Source organism: Dermacentor silvarum, chromosome 11, assembly GCF_013339745.2.
Source record: "Dermacentor silvarum isolate Dsil-2018 chromosome 11, BIME_Dsil_1.4, whole genome shotgun sequence".
NCBI lineage: Eukaryota > Metazoa > Arthropoda > Arachnida > Ixodida > Ixodidae > Dermacentor > Dermacentor silvarum.
Genome location: NC_051164.1, coordinates 23,281,467 through 23,299,827, shown reverse-complemented (window position 1 = coordinate 23,299,827; position 18,361 = coordinate 23,281,467). Strand labels below are relative to the sequence as shown.

The window sequence follows — 18,361 nt, the reverse complement described above, 5'->3', positions numbered from 1 at the left end:
AGTTACTTTAATGCGAAAGGAACGCGTTCCCAGTTACAAATCTAACATTCGAACGTGTCGTTACATTACCGTTACATTTATAAAAATTAAAATATGGTGTAGGATAATTCCTGCGGCGAAATAAAGTGAGCAATTTAAAACTCACGTTGAACTACGCGAAATACGAAATTGAACATCACCGGCGGCAGATTATCTGGATATAAAAATAATTCAAAGAAACGCTCATAGCCGAATTTTTTTCAGGCAGCACAGGGCATACTCCAGACATGTCTATCGGCAACTTTGGTACTCGTCTATTACAAGTGCAACACATACGACACTTTCCACTTCGGTATTCAAATGCGCAGTCAGGATATACTGCGCTTCAGATCTGCAAATAGAAAGTTACATGCACCGATATCCTCCTGACACCCGGACACGACAACGGGTCGTAATCGCTCTTCAAGGTGGTTTTTATTGCCGACTGTTATGTCATGAACTTGAAAAGCAATTTTTACAATTTGAATACCATGGATAGATGCCAAACGCTCCGTCTCCATGTACGTGAAAAGAAAAATGACTATCTCCATCATCTCCTCATGTTAACAATTGTTTAAACGCTCTGTTAAACTGCAATTGTTTAAAGGCTGAGATCAAGATGGAACTACGTGTAGTGCATTGCCATATTTTTGCCGCGCCTGGTATTTTCACGCAATCTCGGTGACTTCAAAACACGCCTCGAAGTCTTTCGGCCGTTTCTGACGACACAGAGGTCTAGACCAATTTATTGTCAAATTTCTCGAAAGCGGATGGCAAGAATACGAGTAAACCACCTCTTTACAGTTACACATGCACCGCACTTCACACCCAGAGGAATATTTTCCGTAATCACTTCCGAGTGAAATTCGAAAAAAAGTGAAAGGCAATGTGCACTGTATTGTACAAGGGGTCTCAGGAGGATATAATTAAATTTCTTGCACAAGAAACCGCATCGAAAGGAACAATACATAGGCATGTAATGAATGCGGATTCAATATTACAGTAAGAGTGGGAAAAGAAATGCCCAGAATAGATATTCCCTATTTAGTAAAGACCCTTGTTTGACCTCGGCAAGAGTTACATCTCGATGTTAGTGTCCGACACGCCGGCATGGTTGAAAGAAACTACAGGAGGGAGCGCCGCGTGACAATCTTGAAGCCTAGTCGTGAAAACATATAATAGAGGACTCGCGAAAAAAAATTCTCCATAGTCACGTGACAGGCAAGTGGTAATTCTTTGCGCCTCACGCGGTCGCCCATCCGCCCTGCATGATGTGCTGCATACGCGCGTGCATCGGTGCGTCTGTTTAGAGCCGTGGAACGTTTACAGAAGGAACGCCGTTCCCTCTGCCGTTCCTTCGTAAAAATAACGAGTTACCGTAACAGTTCCACCGACTCTTAAAGGAGCGGTGGCGTTCCTCCGTTCCCCCGAAAAGGAACTATAGTTCCAGGAACGCCGTTCCTTGGAACTCCGTTCCGTACAACACTGCTGAGCAGCAATGAGTTAAAATAATAATTTTCAGGATATATTTTTCGCTCCAAGTCATGGAGCATTTCTAACTAGCTCTCTCTCTCTCTCTCTCTTTACTTGCCTTGCAGCGTGGCGAGAGTTTCTTTGACAATCCTAGCACTAAGAAAGTGTAAATGGCCAAGGCTAGGGCAGTATAGTCTATAAAAGAGCGAATTAAGCCTCGTTAGTTTGACACATAAAGCAAAACAACCTGATAAGAAGTTGACTGCAAGAAATTAGAGGCAGACGGGAAACTTGTGTCTTAAGTTGTGTCATTAGACAAGTTGGCAAGCAGTCTCATATGAAGACAAATAAGAGCTCGAGATCACATTACAAGCAACGCTTATGAATGTCCCTTGTCATTTCTCCTATATCTGATGTCGGTTACCGCGCCTTCTTTAGCTGATCATTTCGGGATTACTGGCCATTTCTCTCTCTTTATTGTATTTGATGTGAAGCATTTTTCTCAACCCAATCAAAGGTCCCAAATTTATAGTACCCCTCTCACCATAGAAAGAGGGAGTTAGCTTCATTAACCGAAGTTCTGGCATCGAGCTTTTGAAAAATAAACACGTAGGCGTGAGTTTTCAGTGACCACTTTGTACTTTCACCATGTTATTGGGATATAAAGAAGTCAGTGGCAGAGCTTGCACTCGATTGGCACTTGTTTACGTCAGGGTGTTACCGCGATGACAAGGCATACGCCGAAAACGTGGTCGTCGGTGGCGCCACCTATTGCGCGCGAAATATGCGAAAGTTTTCGGAGGTTTTATTACAACATACCATTTTTTCTCGCTATTTCTACCGATGGAGTTCATCAGAAGGAGTATCTTTGATGTTTAATACGAGACGTTCAGCGCGAAGCAAACAATCACAACTCAGATATAAAAACATGAACAGTGCACTACTTTATGTAAGAGATGCACCACAAGCTTATCTAGATGTTCTGATTAAGCGATATGTCTTCCGTTACTTTTACTTGCCAAGAAGAGTAACGGGGATCAGTCGCGCTTCTAGCCCGTTTTCAGTGAACGCTGCGCGAGATGTTGCTACCGGTATTGCCGTTTCGACTCTTGTCGTTGTTGTAATGTTGTAACACATAGATCTCCCAAAGATTCCCTGATGTGACGCTCTTCCCATATTTTCAAGCAGCACGGAACGTTCGAATTGCTGAAAGTAGTGCAGAATCTGCGTAACAGGTGTCGGACTGTGAATGTGTTTCTGTAATTTTCAGATTGGCCGATTGCTAGTGGAGAATTTCCGTCGTATCGAAACAGGCCATGCAAAAGAGAAGTTATCTGCGCCAACTTAATTTAATTATCATCATCATCATAACCACCACCAGCACCACTATCATCATCATCACCTTTAGCGAATTGTTGATGCAGGGCCAACGGAGGGGCAGAGGCCAAAGGCTGAAAATCCCTGATGAAAACTCTAACTCTATGCAGTTTGCGAGCAGCGATACAAACAAGCAAACCTAACCTACCTAACATACCAATCTTCTTACCTAATGTATAGCTAATGTTTTGAAGAAGGCGATCACAGATTTTTCAGGCAAACAACTCCCATCTTCTATTTGTACGACTGTACGTGCGTTCATGCGGCTGTTTGTGCTACAGACCATTACGTTTCATTTCGTATGCACTGCGCGAGAAACGAATCGTCGTCGAGCCCTTCGGTGCATTTATTGCACGATAGGTATTTGCAATGACGAGGAGTAAGGCCCTCCAAAAACGATATTCGAAGCTTACTGCCTGGGTTTTATTCGTGTACATTCGTTCCGTGCTGCAGTCAGCATCGCCTTAATGCGAAGCCTAACGAGAACAGGAAAAAAAATACAAAACAAAAAAAGATGTAATGAAATCGACCCTCTTCGCTGACACTGTAAGCACGCCCCGATTCCTTCTCTAGCGCCGCGGCTCAATTCCGACGACACGTGATATCGCTCCGTTAGCGTATAAGCTGTCCGGCCCCACACTTATGACGTCGCACGGAACCAGCGAGGAGATTTGCGTTCGGACCATTACAGGTAATTCCCCTTTTTCGAAGAGCCGAGCCGAACAACTGAGCAGATCGTTCGACCCGAAAACTACGAATCAAGAAGGAAACGAAACAAAATTTAAAAAAAGGAAAGCTAACGGCTAAAGGTTTCGGCCGCAGGCTCTCTGATGAGCTGGCTCGAAGCAAAGGACCCGACGAGGACGATTCGCTTAGCCCGCACTTTTTTCCCTACGCATTGTTCTTCGGGACAGCCCAGCAAAACGCCTCGCGAATGTGACTGCAGACTTCCCCATTGCCTTCCCCTTATCCCTGTCCGATTTCTTTGTGTTTCTTCGCTTCTATTCCTAAATCAGCAGCGGGAGATTGCTTAGCTTTAAAAAAGAAACTGTCTTCTTTTTTCTCCGAGCGGTAGGCACAGGAGGAACAGGAGTGGGGGGAAAAGAGAGAGAGAAAAACAAAAGGGCGCGATTGTCCCCATTGTAAATCGTCCCTAATTACTCTCTTCACTCCCTCTCCACAGGGGCAGGAATAGCGGCCCAGCTAGCGCCGGCTTCTTGGCGGCCCTGAGGATTCCTCTTTTCTTTCTTTCTCTCGCCGAGCCGCCGTTTCACGATTGAAGCGACAGCTGTGGCGGAGGCAGGAGAAACAAGAATGCGGGAGTAAAAAGAAAATGAAAAGAGAAAGAAAGAATGAAATGGGGAGGAAAGGAAAACTACCTCCCGTGAAGCCATGAACAAGCGGCTAAGACTGGGAGAGCATTCTCGGCGCAAGGGGCTGCAAGCAGGCGGACTCGCCAAGTGCCACTGCCGCCACCGTTCCTCGCCACCGAAGCCTTCCCGTCTGCTTCCCGAGTCAGCAGCATTAGGGTCGGGAAGGAAGGACCACTACTCGTCTACAATGTGACTTCGACACTGCGAGACCGAGGCGAAGAGAAAGAAAAGGCCAAGAATCGCACGGGAGGCGCGGTTATTCGTTTTTCGCGCCTCTTTCTCCTCGCTCTGTCGTCCTTCCCATGCGCGGCGTGTTATTTTGCGACGCGCTGACGCTTCTTCCGCTTCCCCATTTTATCCCTCCCTTATTTTTTTTTCGTCGCTTGCCTGCCTGCCTGTCCCCAGGCTAGCGTTGTTTCTTTTGGCTAGGAGACGCCGTTCGGAGGCTGGCGCCGTGCGAGTTGTTGTTCTGCTGGTCAATGTTTTTACTTTGTATGTCTTCCCTGTTTTTTTTCTTTTCACGCGAGGGCCTCGATGAAACCTGTCGCTTCATCGTCGGCTCCGCGTTGTCGCTGGAGGAAACACGCTAGCTGGAGCACGCCGAGGCAAGGCCTGGGCTCGAAGCGCGACGCGACAACCACCTCCGGAGCCGAGGAGCTACAACGACGTCAAAAGCTGCTACACTGTGACGACGCAGAAAGAGGGAAGCGAATCGGAAATTTGGGACACCGTCGCAGCACCACCGGCGGCGGGGTTGCGCAGCAGCTGCAGCCGCCGTGCGACGTGGTGTAGCCACCTTGCGCGCCGTGAGTCCCACTTTGGAGGTGCCGTGGTGTTTCGGGAAAACGCGACGAGATGTACAGCGCAAATGAATTGATCAAAAAAAGTACGAAAAAAAAGGAATCGAAAATGAAATTTGGGAAAACGCCCTCTAGGGAGACGGCAGCCTCCTTCCATTTTCGTTGCCTCGCGCGACAAGCCCCGCAGCGATCTTACCCGCTTTCACGCTCGCTAATTTCGTGCAGCGCTTCGGAAAAACCTCCGAGGTAGTTCGGAGGTTGAAGCAGGCCGCTGCAGTCTCGAATTCAGAGGTTCGCCTCCTGGACTTGGTGGCAATGACGTTTCCATGACGATGGATTGCAAAAGAAAAACAGAAAAAGAAACGGCAATTGACCAAGTCTTCTCTTCAACCGAACCTAAATTGAATAATATATGTCTTCTGCGCCATTCGTCTTCTAATTTTCGTTATGTAGCTTTGCGGTCACAGACGTCGATATTCTAGGCGAAATCACCAAACGCATTTAATTTTTTTCTGCGTTTTTTTTTCTCTATTCACTTCTGCTTACATTGAGCATTCGCAGAATTACTGTCCTCCAATACCTCCACATTTCCCCTGGATACAGACGGTAGCAGAAGACGTTCTCAAAAATAGTGGCAATCAATCGGTCGATGCATCGTTCAGCGCTACAAAGATACCGGCGACATTCTATTAGGAGGACCAAAACTTGCTATCTCTGCAGCGCCCTTCTACTTGCCCTTGGACTGCTGTTTCGAGACAGAAAATGCGACGGAGCAAGACACACAGCGCAACACGCAAGTGCATTGCTGAATACGCCCCGTTTTAGCAGTAATCGATAAGCAGGGCTACGACTGTTTTCTTGTTAGTCCGCGCGAGAAACCACAGCCCGGGCCGCTTCCGTAGACAGCGGCTCCGGAACAGGGGGGGGGGGGGGGAGGCAGAGCGCCGCCTAGTGTGAAAGTGACGCAGCCGTCACTCTACTTCGTAACTGTTAAGTGCATCACCTCGAGTCTCTAGGGCGGTGAATGCACGCCATCCACAAGCCACGCATTTACGTCACTGGGCTGGGAATTCTGCGCCTGCCGCAACCGTTGAATCGTTTCACGCATGTGTTAGCTGGCATGAAACTGTGTTAGCGTCGCTTAACTAAGTGTAGATACAGCAAGAACAACTTGACCCAAATATCCCTATCAAATTAGGGCGCAGTAAATATCCTGAAGTGGAGCTGCTATTACTCATAGCCATAGAATTCGGCGTATTTGGTGCTTATGGAGAACGTCTGGCTAGTACGAATGCCTTTGATTGCCAGGCCAGTGAGGGTGCATGTGCACTGGCTCATGTTGTTTTCCTTCGCCGTCCGTAAATCCCCCTCTTAAATCTCCGTTCTTCTATTCACCTCCACCAGCGTGAGGCAGCCAACCGGGTGCTCTTTAGCTTAGCATTCTAGCCTATGTTCTTCTGCTCTGTCTCACCCTCTCACCTAACAGTCATACTCAGAAGATATGGCTGACAGTCCATCTTCCATGCAGTCCTAACTTGGACTCTGTTACAGGCAATAAAGTTACATACTACTAGAACAAACACAACAACAACTACAACTGCTACTCAAGTATTATTGCGCAACAAGAAGACACGGACGTGAAGAGAAGAAGAACGCACATCGCTTGGTGTGTCTTCCTCTCTCACGTCCGTGTCTCTTGTTGCGCAATAATACTTTGGTAATGGAGGACCAACTTGATCGGAATGCTACTCTTAATACTGCTAACAACGACACGCACTTCGGCTGGAAGCGATCACGGCTGTCGTTACATTCATGTTTGTCATTACGAAAGTGTTCATGTGGTCCCAGAGAAGGTTGGGAAAGTGATTTCTACGGCCACACACAAAAAAAAAGGTATACGCACATCCAACGAACATGTTGGTAGCTACGTAAAGCTAACCTTTAGCCGAGGTATAATTGAATTCTATTCAGCTGACGGTGATGCGTACAAATGTGTTTACTTCAATGGTATGCAACGCGCAATCTCTTGCAATGCTGATGTGTACGCACCACACAGGTCCCAAATCTAATCTCGACCATTAAACAAAATATATTTATACGATACACAGTTCGCAAGCTATGCCGCATCCGAGACACCCATATTCGCCGCATACGCAGTGCAACGCCTAGGTAGCGGTAAGACGAGGACGAGGGAATGATGATGCCCTTCCCAGCCCATATATACTCAGAGCCTCGACAATAGTGCACGGCTTTAGGGAGACGCAGGGCGGCGCGTATATATTTAGGTCGCGCCGTCGTACGCCGTCATCGTGGTGCGCGAGGCCGCCGGCAGTCACTCGACCGAGAATGAAAAGAGAGACGGAGCGCAGGCACGGAAACCTCGTCGCTCGAGCTTTCAAAGGAGCAGCAATGACGACGCACGAGGCGCGACGTCGAGCGCGACGGAATTGCGCGCGAGCGAGCGCTGTTTCCTTCCCAGCGTCCCCAGAATGCGCGCTCGCTCTCCACGAGCCGCAGGGGAAGAGCATTCTCCCGATTTCCCCGGGAGCGCCAAGCGAACGCTCTCTCGGCGTTTTTAAGGAGAGAGACACGACCTTTCGTGGTGGCCTCCGGCTGACTGGACTGTTTCGTTACGCATTAAATTTCTTTTTGAATGTCGGTGTTTTAGATTTTCCTTATTTCAGCGCTTCGAGACTCCTATGCGAGGTCGGCGAGTCTCGGAACGGTGCGAGCCGCGACTGCGCGCCGTGGTGCCAGACTCGCGCATTCTCGCTTAGTGAATTTACGCCCGGCCAACCAGCAGCGGTAAGAAGAGCGAAGAATACAGAAACAGATGGGAGAAGTCACTCGAGGGGCGCTGACGCTGCCGGCGAGAAATCTCGGCGTTCCGCTGTTTTTCGCTGGAGAAACGTCCTGGTGCGTCGCTGAAAGCGAGTCTGCGAAAACCTATTACGTTTTGCGAAGAAGCCGTAGTCTTCGCCGTCGCGTTCAACGCAGGGAGAGCGGACAGAAGAAGGCTTGGGATGTGGAAAACGGGAATTTTTCGCTTTTGCGAGAGCCCCTCGACGAATGCGCGGTCTTTGCGCCCTAATTCATTAAGAGCCTGTACTCACCACGCATGGCATCACCATTCTGGTAGAGCGAAGCAAGTTTAGAGTTAGCATTCCAGTCTCTCTTGCTTTTTTTCTTTTTTTTTCTCCGGCTCTCGTCCTTAACTTGTACCCCAGCAATCTGCAATATTTATGCCTTTGGCCAAGGCATCGTATAAGTGTAGTTGGTCGTAATGGATGATGCACTCTTGGAACGGGACGTTCTTTTCTGGCGTTCACCATTTCGTCGCGACACTCGTATATTATTGGCGTCGTTTTTCACTGACAACAGGAACCGCGCAAATTGCGAGCTCCAGTGACGCTCAGTGACAAGTGAAAGGGCATAAATTGAACAGAATCTTCTCAATTTTTATTTTCGCAATGGCATGAGATTAAATTATGAGCTCTTTCGAAGCAAATAACAATAATGTCTACGTTCCCTATAGAGAGCAAATGTGCTTGTACTTCTTTACTGACTCTCACTACTGAAAACACAGTTGTTTGGAATATTATGGCTTAACAATTATTCATAGTACCTCAAGGGTATCGTGAGGAGTGACATCACTTCAAGGACACGCACGCACGCACGCACGCACGCACGCACGCACGCACGCACGCACGCACGCACGCACGCACACACACACACACACACACACACACACACACACACACACACACACACACACACACACACACACACACACACACACACACACACACACACACACACACACACGCACGCACGCACGCACACACGCACGCACACGCACACACATGCACACACATAAACACACATGCACACACGACATGTATACGCACACGCACACACACGAGCGAAAAAACTCGGGTAGGGTTAGTTGGCGAGGCTTTACGGATGGTGCTTGTCAAACTCAGTCTTGAATCGAGAAATGTTAGTCGTGAGGCTGGTATCAAAAGATAGGCTGGTAAAATGACTGTGCAGTGCCTATGACGTTTTTATCCAATTTCCAATCATGAGTAATCCAAACGAAATGCTGTTTTACGAAAGACAGTCGTCATTGCGCATACAGACTGCTGGAGTAACTATTCTCGAACCAAAATTTTTAGCGCGCGCTCTGTAAAATAGCGGCGTATGGTTCATAAGTATGCAGACAAATTCATTACATAATGAGACGTAGACTGGCTATACAAAAAGCCGGAGTCTTTAGCACACTTTATTAGCCCAACATATGCGGGTACCCACCTACGAAGCTAGATCGACATGTGCGTTATTGACTTTAGATTCCAAGTTTCTCCCTATTCTCCAGCGAACTAAAAAAAAAAAAAACAAGAAAGACACGGAAATAAATCGTTTTAGAAGTTTCTATCAATTTTTATAATGTGTGCAATTATCTATTGATCTATAATTTAACCACTGGTCTGTAATATTGAGGCATTTTTGTACTTCGTAAGCAGCTTGGCCGTTCATTTCCTAAAGCGGCACAGATACGGTATTCACAGAGCGGGAGTCAATATAACGCTGTATTAGGCCAACAAATAGGGTTACATGATGGCGAAAGTTGATACGCGCGTTATGACGTTACGTTCCAAATTTCACTCTATTACCAGCCGAAAAGGAAAAAAAAAAAGATGGAAGAAATAATTATCCTCAATAGCTCAATTTAGAAGTTTTCTTTGGCCGCGGAGAATATGGACTCCATTCCCTCTTCCATCCTGACACACTCACTTTCCCTCTTTCTCATCTCGCGATGCGAACAAAATCTAGCCCCCCATATTTCCGTGGCCACCTCATATTACTTGCAAAACGTTACTTGCGCAATCCGGTCTCTTGAAATTCACTATAGGCTCCCTTTATATCGCGGGGAGGCCTTATTTGCATAGGAGCCCGCCGGCCGAGCCGGGCAGCGCAATAGCAGCCCACTTCCGAGCCGATTTTGCGCCTGCTGAAGCTAGGTGGGGCTGGGCAAACGCTCGCTGCCATACGACGCACGGTCCCGACAGACTGTGGCGACTACGTATTCGGCTTGCGCGAGTCATTTCATCTGGCATTCTTTGGAGCTATGCCGCGCTCGTCCATTGCTGCACAAGCGGAGGAGAATTGTTGTATCGCTTGTTTCTTCGAAAATTGCGCACTGCATTTTTTTTTTTCAATCCAGTCGGCCCTGAAGCCGGGACTGCGCATTTCGGTGATCAGAATGAATCGGGGAAGTCAGGAAACCTATTTTACGTTTGTGGACTTTGGTTCACGTGCTGGAGGGTGAGATTTGATCCCCCCCCCCCTTTTTTTTTTTTTTGCATAGCTTGCACAACCTTGGAGTGAAGCAAGAAATACACAACGAAAACACATTCAACGCGTGTGCCTATGGCTTCCTGAGGAACTGAGGATTGCGATGCGAATTAGAGCGAGTGGGTGTAGCTGATACTGCATTTCAGATGAAGAGAAACAAGTGCCGTTGGGCAAGTGTTGTATGCAGTGCAGGAGATAACCAGTTAGAAATTGTCGTAACGGAATGGCCGAAAAGGCAAGAGAAATACTGTAGAAGGTTGCAGAGACGCATACAATGTGATGAGATTACGATATACAATATATGCTTATACACTCGCTTTATTTTCTTGTATACACTGAGTGCTGTTCTGTCATAAAGGGCTTCCAGGCACTTTCAAGCTGTTTGTAACGGCTTTTTCCCTTGAAGGACCACCAACAAATTGTACGACTTGTTGGAAATGAAGTTATGATTCCGATACTTGCAGGCTTAAAATGTGATCGAGTTTGCAAGAAAGGGGTTAATGGATATCAGTGCGAGACGCTTTCGTACTGCAGGGGACTTAAGTCGAATAGAGAAGATAACGATGATGTGGATTACGAGAATGGTGTGTCGATGATAATGATAGGGTTTGTCTTGGGATGCCCTATTATCTGGGCAAGTCCTAATTAGTATTGATGTGGTGCGACCACTGTCGAGCGATCTATATTGGCGGACACTGAGCTGCCGATACCGAGCTTTCGGATATGACTACCTGATTTCTTTTGTCTTAAAGGAATGACTTTCTTTTGGTCCTTTCGCTCGTTTTCATGTTCGGTGGTCGGAGGTCGGACTTTTAAAGGTGCGTTCTGACGTGCAACCAAGCTGCGTGGTGCTTTCGTCGTCGAATGCCTTTGAGACGAACGTGCTGACGCAGGATAGCTTTGTGGCGTCGTTTAGATGCGGTGGTACAGCCTTCCTCTACCCTTGCCACCTTTTCCTCTGTGGCAGCTGCGCAGGGCTTCGCAGCGGTAAGGGTGGATGGCCGTCACCTTGCACGCCGGTGCTCGCGCCGCTGGAGATGGTGCACATATGACGAATCGGCTTATATGGTACAGCCACCTATACTACCGCTGCAGATGCGCTGGTAAACGGGCCTGTTCTTTGCGGACTTGCGCAATGAAGCAATCGTCACGTAAATATTCCGAATATAACGAAGGTACGCTTTCAAGCGCATGATTCCTTTAATAAACGAGAAGCTTTCCGGAAATGTTCGGCTGTTGTTTGCTCACACTGACAATAAGCGTCGATGGCTTCTGCGCAACTTCTTATCGAATGGAAGACTGATAATCAGTGCCTCTCAGAATACGTGTGACACGTCCCTATCCGTTGTGATTTTAGAGAATTGTCTCGATCATATACCTTTTGGCTGTGTGGGACGGAAAATGTGGGCGATATATTAACAGTAGCGCTGGCTGAGCCCAATCGCCGATGACGATATAGCTGGGGACTTCGTTTAACGACAGCTTTGCAAGACGTTGGCCCCAGCGCTGCTCCTTCCGTGCTGACGTCACAAACAGTTGGCAGTTTGCGGCTAGCATAGAAATGATCGGCTGTATGACGCTGGGAGAATCGGCAGTCTGAGCACCAGTCTTTACCTCACTAGGGATCGGTTTTTGTTTCTGTGTAATTTCTTTCTGCGCTTCTAAAGACTACCCATCCAAAATAGACATACCCAGCCATGGATGGATATGGCTGGGCGTGTGCATATAAAAGGGCCTTCTCACTTTTCATTATTCACATGTCCAAAAATTCAGCTACATTGTTTGTGTAAAGTAACTCAATATCTTTGAAACGCCACGAATTCGGCAACTATGACAGGTTTCTGTGAACCAAAATAAGCTAAATTAATTTTAATGAATAGCGTAATTTTCGCGACCATAAGGTCACGCTGGGACATGATGGTTTATAGTTATTTCCTAACAGACTGCGCAACTACCGCTCACGCCATTTGAAGCACGGGGCTGTTGTGCCGAGCAGAACGGCCGACACAAATTTTGTTGATATCGCATATATCCGTAAATAGTCCGAATAGGTATTTAAGTGCTGCAGTGCCCTGCAAATAACTAGGGTGCATTCCGGCATTGGGCAGCGAAATCTTCTCCGCTGCAAAATGTCAGAATGGCTCAGTGTTTCCTTAAGCAGTTGGGCAAGAGCGTCTAAATGAACAAAACCAGTATTCGTCGGAAAGCACCGCGTCATAAAACAAAGAAAAAAGAAAGGACGAAGAACAAGAAGCTGGTTCTTCTACTTAGAGTAAAGAGACACATCGCGCTCTTATCGAGTTTGCAGGAAGAAAATGGTCGCGAATACGACCGGAAAGCCGGCGCGAATCTCTCTTGACTGCACTTCACAGAGCCACGAAGGGAGTACATCTTGTTGGATACTGTTACCAGTGATGTGAGATTATTTTTCTAAAGCACATGCTGTGGCATTCTTAAAAAAAACAAAAAAAAAAAAAACAGTGCCAGTCGGAGCCTAATGCCACAAAGGGAAGCCCCTTTCGGCCGTCCAGTGTAGTATGAATTTTCTTTGTAGCATTTTGCCGCACCGAGAACGATGGTTACTCTTACTTTCGTGAAATAAGTGCTCCCTTGAAGATTGACTCGGACCTCGTTTGCTTAACTATTTCCAACTCCAAGCCCCTTGACGAGTTCCAGCCTGCCTGTTAGTTAAGGTCGTCCAGCGTTTACCACGATAAAGCGATGCCGTCATATTCAATTACGGCGCCGCAAACGAACTGCCTTTCAAAAGCCAAGCTTCCTTCCAAGGAGCTCAGGTGGTTTTCCTTTGCTGAGCGTTATGCGACAAACGCGCGAATAGGAAGATTGCTGTTCACAAATCTAACCCCGCCTTGCGGGTTGTTGCAGAAATCTTTTGAATATGCACGACTGCTGGCTTGTGTTGGTTCTCCAACCTAATCTTGCTGGAAGGCTGCTGTAAATTCTTCCTACTTCTACTTTCAAACACGCTTATAGACACAGAGTCATCGGGGCTCGTACTATATAAAAGCGTCAGCATAGTAATCGCTGTCGTTCGGAGAGCTCTATACCCCCGCAGGAATGTTCACACGCTTCCAAGTCAAGGCGGTTGTTTTGTTGCGCTGTTTCTTCAAAGTGATCTTGCCCGAAAACCGTTATAAATTCCACTTCCATACAAGCTGATAGGTAAAAGTTGGTCACTGCTGTTGCTAAAGGCAGCGAAGCAGAAATTCGTGTCGTTCAGGGAACAGTACGTCTGACATCGAACTCACGCGCTAAGTTGAATTCAGCTCCACAAACCTCGGACATGCAGCGTTGCGGATTCGTGCAACCCACCGGAACACGATTTGTCGCTTGAACGGCGCTTGTTTCAGGTTACGGCTTAGAATACGCATGTCTAAACAAACCTTTGAACCTCATGAGTCAGCCGAGAGCGATACGTTCGACGTCTCGAAGGGCGCATTGGAGTGCTGTTAGCATATTCAGTAGCATCGCTAACGATGCCTCAGCGAGGTAAGAGGATTCGGTGCCACCAGTACGAATCGTGCTGTTTTCCATCGACGACGATTACGACTTCCTGCATTTGAACGAGACTTCTGGGTTCGCCTGTTCCGCCGGTTATACGTTTTATATTTTTTTCCGCAGCTTCCGACAAGCATGTAGGCTTAGCTCTCTTTCTGGACTGCACTGGCTGCGGCCGGAAGCTTGACAGAAGCATGGCAAAGTGTATCGCTCTTTTCTTTCACAATTTTTTTTTGTGGAAAGAAGTAGAAACAAGCGGGAACCGCTGCATTATTTGGCAGTTCCGGCGGACGTCCCCTCTTTTTCAGAGAAGGTGCTCACTCCATCAAATCTAGGAAAAAGAGAACGACACCATAGAAAGAAAGAAAGTGGTGGCTCCGACGGGCTTAAAAGCGGAGTGTCCCCTTTCGCCGTTCGTAAAGAGAAATGGATGACACGCACTTCCTGCACTCAGGAACTGCGGATCAGTTTACGTTCTCGGTGACCCATGGAGAAGAAGAAGAAGAAGCGCAATAAATCTGACAATATCAAGTAGAAAATATGGCCGCCCCACGGCGGCATCGCCGGGAAATGGACGTCGCGAGACGGAGGCAGGTTTATAAGTACACCTACATTAGGAGACCTGCTTCATGAGGCAACAGAATAAGAGGGACAAAAAAAAAAAGAAAACAGTATGTTATAATACTAAAATGGCTCATTGAGATTAGTGTTGTGCCGAATGTATTCCAGCATTTCAAAACTGTCTTACGTTTTATTTTTTTATTTTTTGCAAGGTGTACATGTTTTCGGTAAGTCTGTTTCAAAGCAGCAAACAAATGAACGTTTTTCTTAGGCATTTATCCTCGAGCGTGCTTTAAACATGCATATTACGTGCTCTATCATTAACTTTTCAAAAGTTTCGGGTTGGGTTCGCAACTGTCCGGTGTATCCCGAATTGGCTTTGCGCAATAACTGGTCGCAGTGGCTCGACAGAAGTCGAGGATTTGATTTTGGGCAGTGATTGACGTATTTGGATGGGAACGGAATGCAATTTTACAGGTCGTGTGCTCAAATTTAACTGTGCCCCAAAAAACTCCCGGTAGTCAGGATTTATCTCTGCACTATCAAGTACCTCGTGGCCCAGTAGTTACGATGGTGTATGAAAATAAATCATGAACCATTGCCTGAACACTAATTTCAATATAGCTACTTTCGTCAGCATTGCAGACAAAAAAACATTATCACTATATACTCTCACACTATTGGGTAAACATTTATTGAAAAAAAATATGAGAAATATATACAAGGTAAAATGCGAAAAATATACCAGAAAGTCCATAATTATGGCGTTGGGTGCAATAGCCAAATGGTCACAGAATCAGAAGACACAGAGGACAGATATGCAACTGCGTATGTTGTTTTCATCGATGTTTTTGTGCATCCTGAAGTTCATTTGGTAATTTCCGACATTACTTTAGTCATATTGTAACAACACTGTATGGCAGTGTTGCAATGTTACACTACGAATGGCATTATTTATAATAATTTTATGACTCGACCAAAATAATTACTATTGCTCGCCAGGTACGTGCCCGTAAGACAGACATCTGTTTTAGAAGGAGCATCGAGTCGTATGCTAAACCATCTTGAATATCTGCTACAAGGAAGACATCTTCAAAAGCGGAGCTTTTTAGCCAGCCCTCCTGAACTTTACCGGTTGTGCCCACTGGGTGCTGCTGTGTATTCCACCATCCACCCAGTACACCCACCACTGCGACAAGTCACCCAGTATGTATCCCACCATCTACCCAGCATCCACCCCGCACCGTCTACGGCACCCACCATCCACCCAGCATGGCCACGACGCGTTCCATCATGCCCAGCACTTCTGCCAGCATGGCCAGCACAAATTCCAGCATGACCAGCATAACCTTCATGATGGGCAATGATGGGATTTTCAATAGGGTTACGCAAAAAAAATGGTGGTGGTGGGATGGTGGGATCGAATTTCTGTCCCCCAGCAGAGCAGCGATTAGCCGCAATCGCATGCATATCGTGCCAGCACCAACTATCTCTTCAAGATGAAGGCTGCATGTGTCACATTACGTAGTACGGGTGCGTGGGAGCACACAGGTTTGCTAGTTTCCTTTAGGCCAACGACGCGGCAGGCAAATGGGCAAATTTATAGCATTTGATTAATGACTTCGCGAAAGTTGGCCCTCACCCAAATTCCAAGATGGGCGTTGGATCTGCAATTTTTTTTAATAACTGCTTGCATATCTTACAAACGATACGTCGGAAACGTCAAGTTAATTAAAAACTACACATAATTTTACAAATGCTTAACCTTTCAAAAGTTGCAATATAGTTGAAAAATGAGCCCTACCTTCTCTTCGCCCCTTACGAGTTTACTTTTCCTTTTAACAAACATTGCGCCTCTTGAATAAAAAGAAAAGTTCATCGTATCTGCGGATAGAAACATACCTTTTTGGCATATATCGATCGTAATTATTAAACGCTGCCCGACATTGCATTAACTTCGGGGACGCTGAAAGCACATGCTTATACCATACACTATTCGGAACAAAACATCCCGTCGAGAGGCCATAGATTACGCCTGTTATAGAGAGCAAAATTAACATCATAAATTACGCGGTGCAGGAAATTGTTACGCCGGTTAGAAGCATTTCAAATCACGAAGTAATGAGTTCGAGTAAAATATGATCCCAGACGTCAATTTTCTTGGCATCAACATTTCTTGCGGCTACAATTTTTTTCCTTCTTTTTTTATCATTCAAGCATCCCAGTATTCACCCCTCTCGCCATGTCCTCACTCAAAAATTTGGGCACTGCGAAAGAATAAGGTTTGTACACTTTAACGAATTCAGCAACTTTAGGTTGTTGTGAAATAAGCATTGACTTGGCCCCAATACGAACATCGGCGGTATATAAGACGCAGATTGTATGGTGTGATCATTTATATGCTATGCGTTGATAGCAGTCACACAGAGCATGCTGCAAAATGATGTACAAGGTGTATTTAAACAATAAATTTAACCTGATTTCAGAAGAATAAACGGCTACCTTAAGATTTGTCTAATGAGGGGTACACGCGACGAGAATAAGCGCATGTCCAGTACTGGCATCGCAGCAGGGGTATTGGGTGCAAATATTGTTATGCGCATGAATATTTATTAGATATGTTTACAGGGGAGGTGTAAGGTTGCAGTCATGGCTAGTATCCGTTCAAATGGAAGATTGATTGCGGCGTCACTTCATTGGGGGGCCCTTCCGCGCCTAACAATGTGTTTGCATGTGGGCGCTAACCAATACTTTACCAGATTACCGCCGTTAGCTGGGAGCATGCTCAGAGAGGGAGAGAAAGCAAAGGCGGCATGAATGTTAACCGGAAAAGCGTCTGGTTGCCTACCCTACGCTGTGGAGAAGGTAACGGAGGAATAGATAGATGAGCGAGAGGGGAAAATATTTACATTCACAAAGTCTAGACATTATTTTTCCAATTACATAATTGCAGCTAAATTTAAGAATTCCAGGTTTCGTAATTACGAAGTTGCTTTTACAGAATCACTAAGTTAATTGGTGAGATATCGCTGATGAGTTGACATCGCACTGCGATTTGCTTATCAAGTGTAATGCCCGTCTCTTAAAGCTATGTCATGAAATAAAACTATTTACCAAGGTGACATTAATAAGTTGGCCCTTGCGCCAAAAAACTCTATACAGCATCATCCCATTAAGAAGTTAAAGAAGTATCACGTAGTATGAATTACTTCGCGATCAACTGGCCGCTTATTGAGTAAACTTGAGTAGATTTATTTTCACCACATTGGGACACTGAATGCATAAATCAGTGGCAAAGGATAGTGGGATAAAAGCTGCGCTTCAGCCCCTTGACAAGCTCCACTTCCCCATAAAGCAGTGTCCTGAAAACATACGTAGTGACAGGGGACACTTGTTTGCTCGAACATCGTGCATTGGCCTTCATAGTTCCGAATAATGAAACACTTTCGAATGTATGACAGTTTCGACTGAAGACAAAGAGAACATAGTTTCTTCCACCTTTGTCTGCGCTGACTAATAATGTGTGCAATATTTGGCATCCATGTCCGTTTTCGTTATCTAGTGAGTTTGAAATGAAGTAATGGATGTGCGGGCTGGTGAAACGGCTGGGTCGATAAATTTCGCCCGTTTTTTAAATCATTATTATTATTATTATTATTATTATTATTATTATTATTATTATTATTATTATTATTATTATTATTATTATTTTGCGGGTGTGTTCGAATCTCGCTAAATACGGTGCACAGATTTAGCGGTGCCAGCGAGTGGAGGAAACATTTATTACGTCATCGGCGTGCTTCGTTTCGCAGCTTCAGCCAAGTCATGCCTTTATCACTGATTCGAATTCTCACGATTCGGTGACTCGAGCGATTTGATAAGTCA

General features: G+C 46.1%; 1 protein-coding gene across 1 annotated transcript in view; it reads right to left on the bottom strand.

Moving 5' to 3' along the window:
• The window catches only part of LOC119432463 (tyrosine-protein kinase SYK), a 137,127-nt gene extending 121,296 nt beyond the window's left edge, over positions 1–15,831 (bottom strand). The window contains exon 1 of the mRNA XM_049658245.1: positions 15,737–15,831. Within this exon, the coding sequence (XP_049514202.1) occupies positions 15,737–15,831 (95 nt within the window). The remainder of the gene's footprint in view (positions 1–15,736) is intronic.
• Between the last annotated feature and the right edge of the window lie 2,530 nt (positions 15,832–18,361).